This window comes from Dipteris shenzhenensis, chromosome 25, assembly GCF_047967505.1.
Source record: "Dipteris shenzhenensis isolate YYH24624 ecotype China chromosome 25, Dip_SZ_1.0, whole genome shotgun sequence".
Classification (NCBI taxonomy): Eukaryota; Viridiplantae; Streptophyta; class Polypodiopsida; order Gleicheniales; family Dipteridaceae; genus Dipteris; species Dipteris shenzhenensis.
The window spans coordinates 20,147,646-20,150,449 of NC_141620.1; the positions used below are offsets into that span (position 1 = coordinate 20,147,646).

The 2,804-nt window shown below is 41.9% G+C and overlaps 1 protein-coding gene across 1 annotated transcript; it reads left to right on the forward strand.

Moving 5' to 3' along the window:
* Positions 1-1,354: 1,354 nt before the first annotated feature.
* On the forward strand, positions 1,355-2,433 carry LOC147885573 (uncharacterized). The gene is made up of 3 exons (XM_087396148.1): positions 1,355-1,538; positions 1,651-1,716; positions 2,249-2,433. Exons 1-3 carry the CDS (start codon positions 1,355-1,357, stop codon positions 2,431-2,433), a joined length of 435 nt encoding a protein of 144 aa, XP_087252274.1.
* The last annotated feature ends 371 nt before the right edge of the window (positions 2,434-2,804 follow it).

The window sequence follows — 2,804 nt, forward strand, 5'->3', positions numbered from 1 at the left end:
TAATGTTGATCAGATTTTAGTGTATACCAAATGCCACCATTGGAAAGTCATTTTGGCTATTTTGGATTTTTTCTGAAGGATATGCACTTTAAAGGATCACAAATACTAATGCTTAACATGTAATAGTGGGTGAACCATGAAGACTAATGGACTTGAAGAAAGTTATAAAAATCCTCTTCAAAGTATCGTTCAAAAAAAGGTGCCAACACTAGATGAAAAGTTTCCACGTGAGTTCATTTGCACCATAAAATTCAGAGATTCATTTCCACCTCATAAGTATATGCTATAGAAAATTTATCAAGGGCTCCAAATTGATATGCAACAATTTTAATAGAAGAGAACTTGAAGTAATGATCGGCACCCATGTGTGTAGAAGAGTTTTCATTCCAAGGACAAATGTGATTTGATCACACCGGCCACTATGGCATATCAAGTACTTTGTCTACATTTCAATTAACAATACAAACAACAATTAATGTTGGTATGGAATGTTAAGCTGGGAATATTGTTACTTTATGAAGGATTGAGGATCACTCTCAATGTGGAGTCGATAATCCATGTCAATGAGTAAACAATATATCTTTGGGACCAATACGTGGTTTATTTGTTTTGGATCTATAATACACACCAACTTCTTATCAATTCAAAGTTTCTAACTTCATTCTTCTTTATATACATTTTTTTGTTTGATTTACTAATTTATTTCTATATGTACACATTTATAAGCACCAGTTTTTGCTCTTCGGCCGCGCATTAAGCTGTAGTGTCACTTTCCTCATTTTCAAACCAGAGACTAGCCTCTCACTGTATGACCATCGGTCTCATTTGTTCACGAGAGAAATGTTCGTGAAAAGGGTAGTTATGTTCAGGAGATAAAAGACTAGAAGAAAAGGCCTCTAAGCTTAAACCATGGCGCTGCGTAAAAATTAGACTGGTTTTGGGTGGAGAGGAAATGCGAGAGACGAGGATCACGGTTTCCTCTCGCATCACTTTCCAGGTTGATTAACAGTGCGCCCCCTTGACAATTCCTAGAAAGCAGTACTCATGATGACAATGGGCAGTGGGAGGTCTCTATGAGCGCCAGGGAGACCGCCAACTCAAGCAACCCGTATTTGGGTGCATTTTGCGCGGGCAACACAAGGCAAAAGGCATCCGCGATAGGACCTAGCTAGAATCGAGGCAAAACGCATCCAGGACCGACTCGAGAACGTATCACCCCTGTCTGTCACCTTTGCTCAGAGGAGAGGATCACGGGTTGCTCAGAGGAAAGGAAACGGGTTGCTCTTGTTGATCAACGTGATCGATCAACGGGTTGCTCGTCAGCATATCTGTCTATTTAAGCCGATGCCTGGCTATGGCATTTCAGGATCTCAAAATCTTCTTCGTTGTCTCCTGCAGCACCATGAAGACCAGCGCTTCCACCCTCGACGTCGTCGCCTTCCTCGCTTGGGCGCTGCTGCTGTGCATGTGCTTGCCTCTCCCGTCCGCTTCTGCCTCTCGCGGAGGGTTACCCTTCATGCATGGCGCCTCAACTGCTGGTCGGAAAAGCCCTGCTCATCCAACCGAGTCGCTTCTTTTGCGTATTACGAATGAAAGCTTTCCTTGTAAATCTATTGCGGCTGATATTCAACTTTGTGGATTGGCATGCAGCAATGGCAGCCCCCATATTAACGGAATCCAGCAGCGATCACCTCCTCCCGGCACTTCCTTTGAAAGGTGAAATTCTTAGCGCCATAGGGATTCCGTCAACTTTGCTGACAGCGATAGTCATCTGTGTAGAGTGTCAAAGGATGCTCATGTATCTTCGCTCCGTCAACTTTTGGTTACGGTTGTAGTCATCTGCATAGAGTGTTAGTGATCCTCATCGGCTTCCTGTTCTCTATTTAGCTCTGTTCTTTAGAGTGTTAATGATCCTCATGTATCTTTAGCCGTCCAATTTGAAAGGTGAACTTCTCATGGCCATCGGTACTCCGCTCTGTTCTTTAGCTCCTTAATCGGCTTTCTTTCATCGGTGCTATTTGTGCGGCTACCGATGAATGTTGTCGTGAAAATTGCCTCTTATTAGTGTGTGCTCTTCCTCTTAAACACGAGCAATCATTGGCATCAAACGTTGCCTCAGCAAGAAATGGACTAGCACTCATAGTTAAAATTTGATCCTTTAAAGACATCCCTCTTCTATGGCGTTTAAGTTAGCTATGATATTGATGACCTTTGTGTAGTGCTAATCATCCCCATGCATATGTGACAGTGGCATTTGAAGCAGAATCTATTGCTACATGCAAAGCCATCGGTGCTATATGTGCATCTAGCCATGAATGTTGCACTGAAAACTGTCTCTTATTAGTGTGTGCTCTTCCACTTAAGTGTGAGGAGTCATTGGCATCAAAGGTTTCATCAACAAGCAATGAACTAGCACTAACAAGTGAAATTTGATGTCTAAAAAACTTTCATCATCACTGTTGTTTTGTGTGAGTAGTGATAATCATGATTGTACAATGCTAGCCATCTGAGTATAGTGCTAATGATCCTCATGCATGTTTGTGGCATTGAAGCAGAAGTAAAAGGAAAAGTGGCCACTACATGTAAAGCCATCGGTGCTATTTGTGCAGCTAGCCATGAATGTTGTAGTGACAATTGTCTCTTATTAGTGTGTGCTCTTCCTCTTAAGAATGAGAAGTCATTGGTATCAAAGGTTGCATCAACAAGCAATGGAATAGCATTGACAGGTGAAGTTAGATCCCATAAAACTTTCCCATATAGGTGTTGTTTCTATGAGCAATAGCCATCTATTTACAGTGATAGTA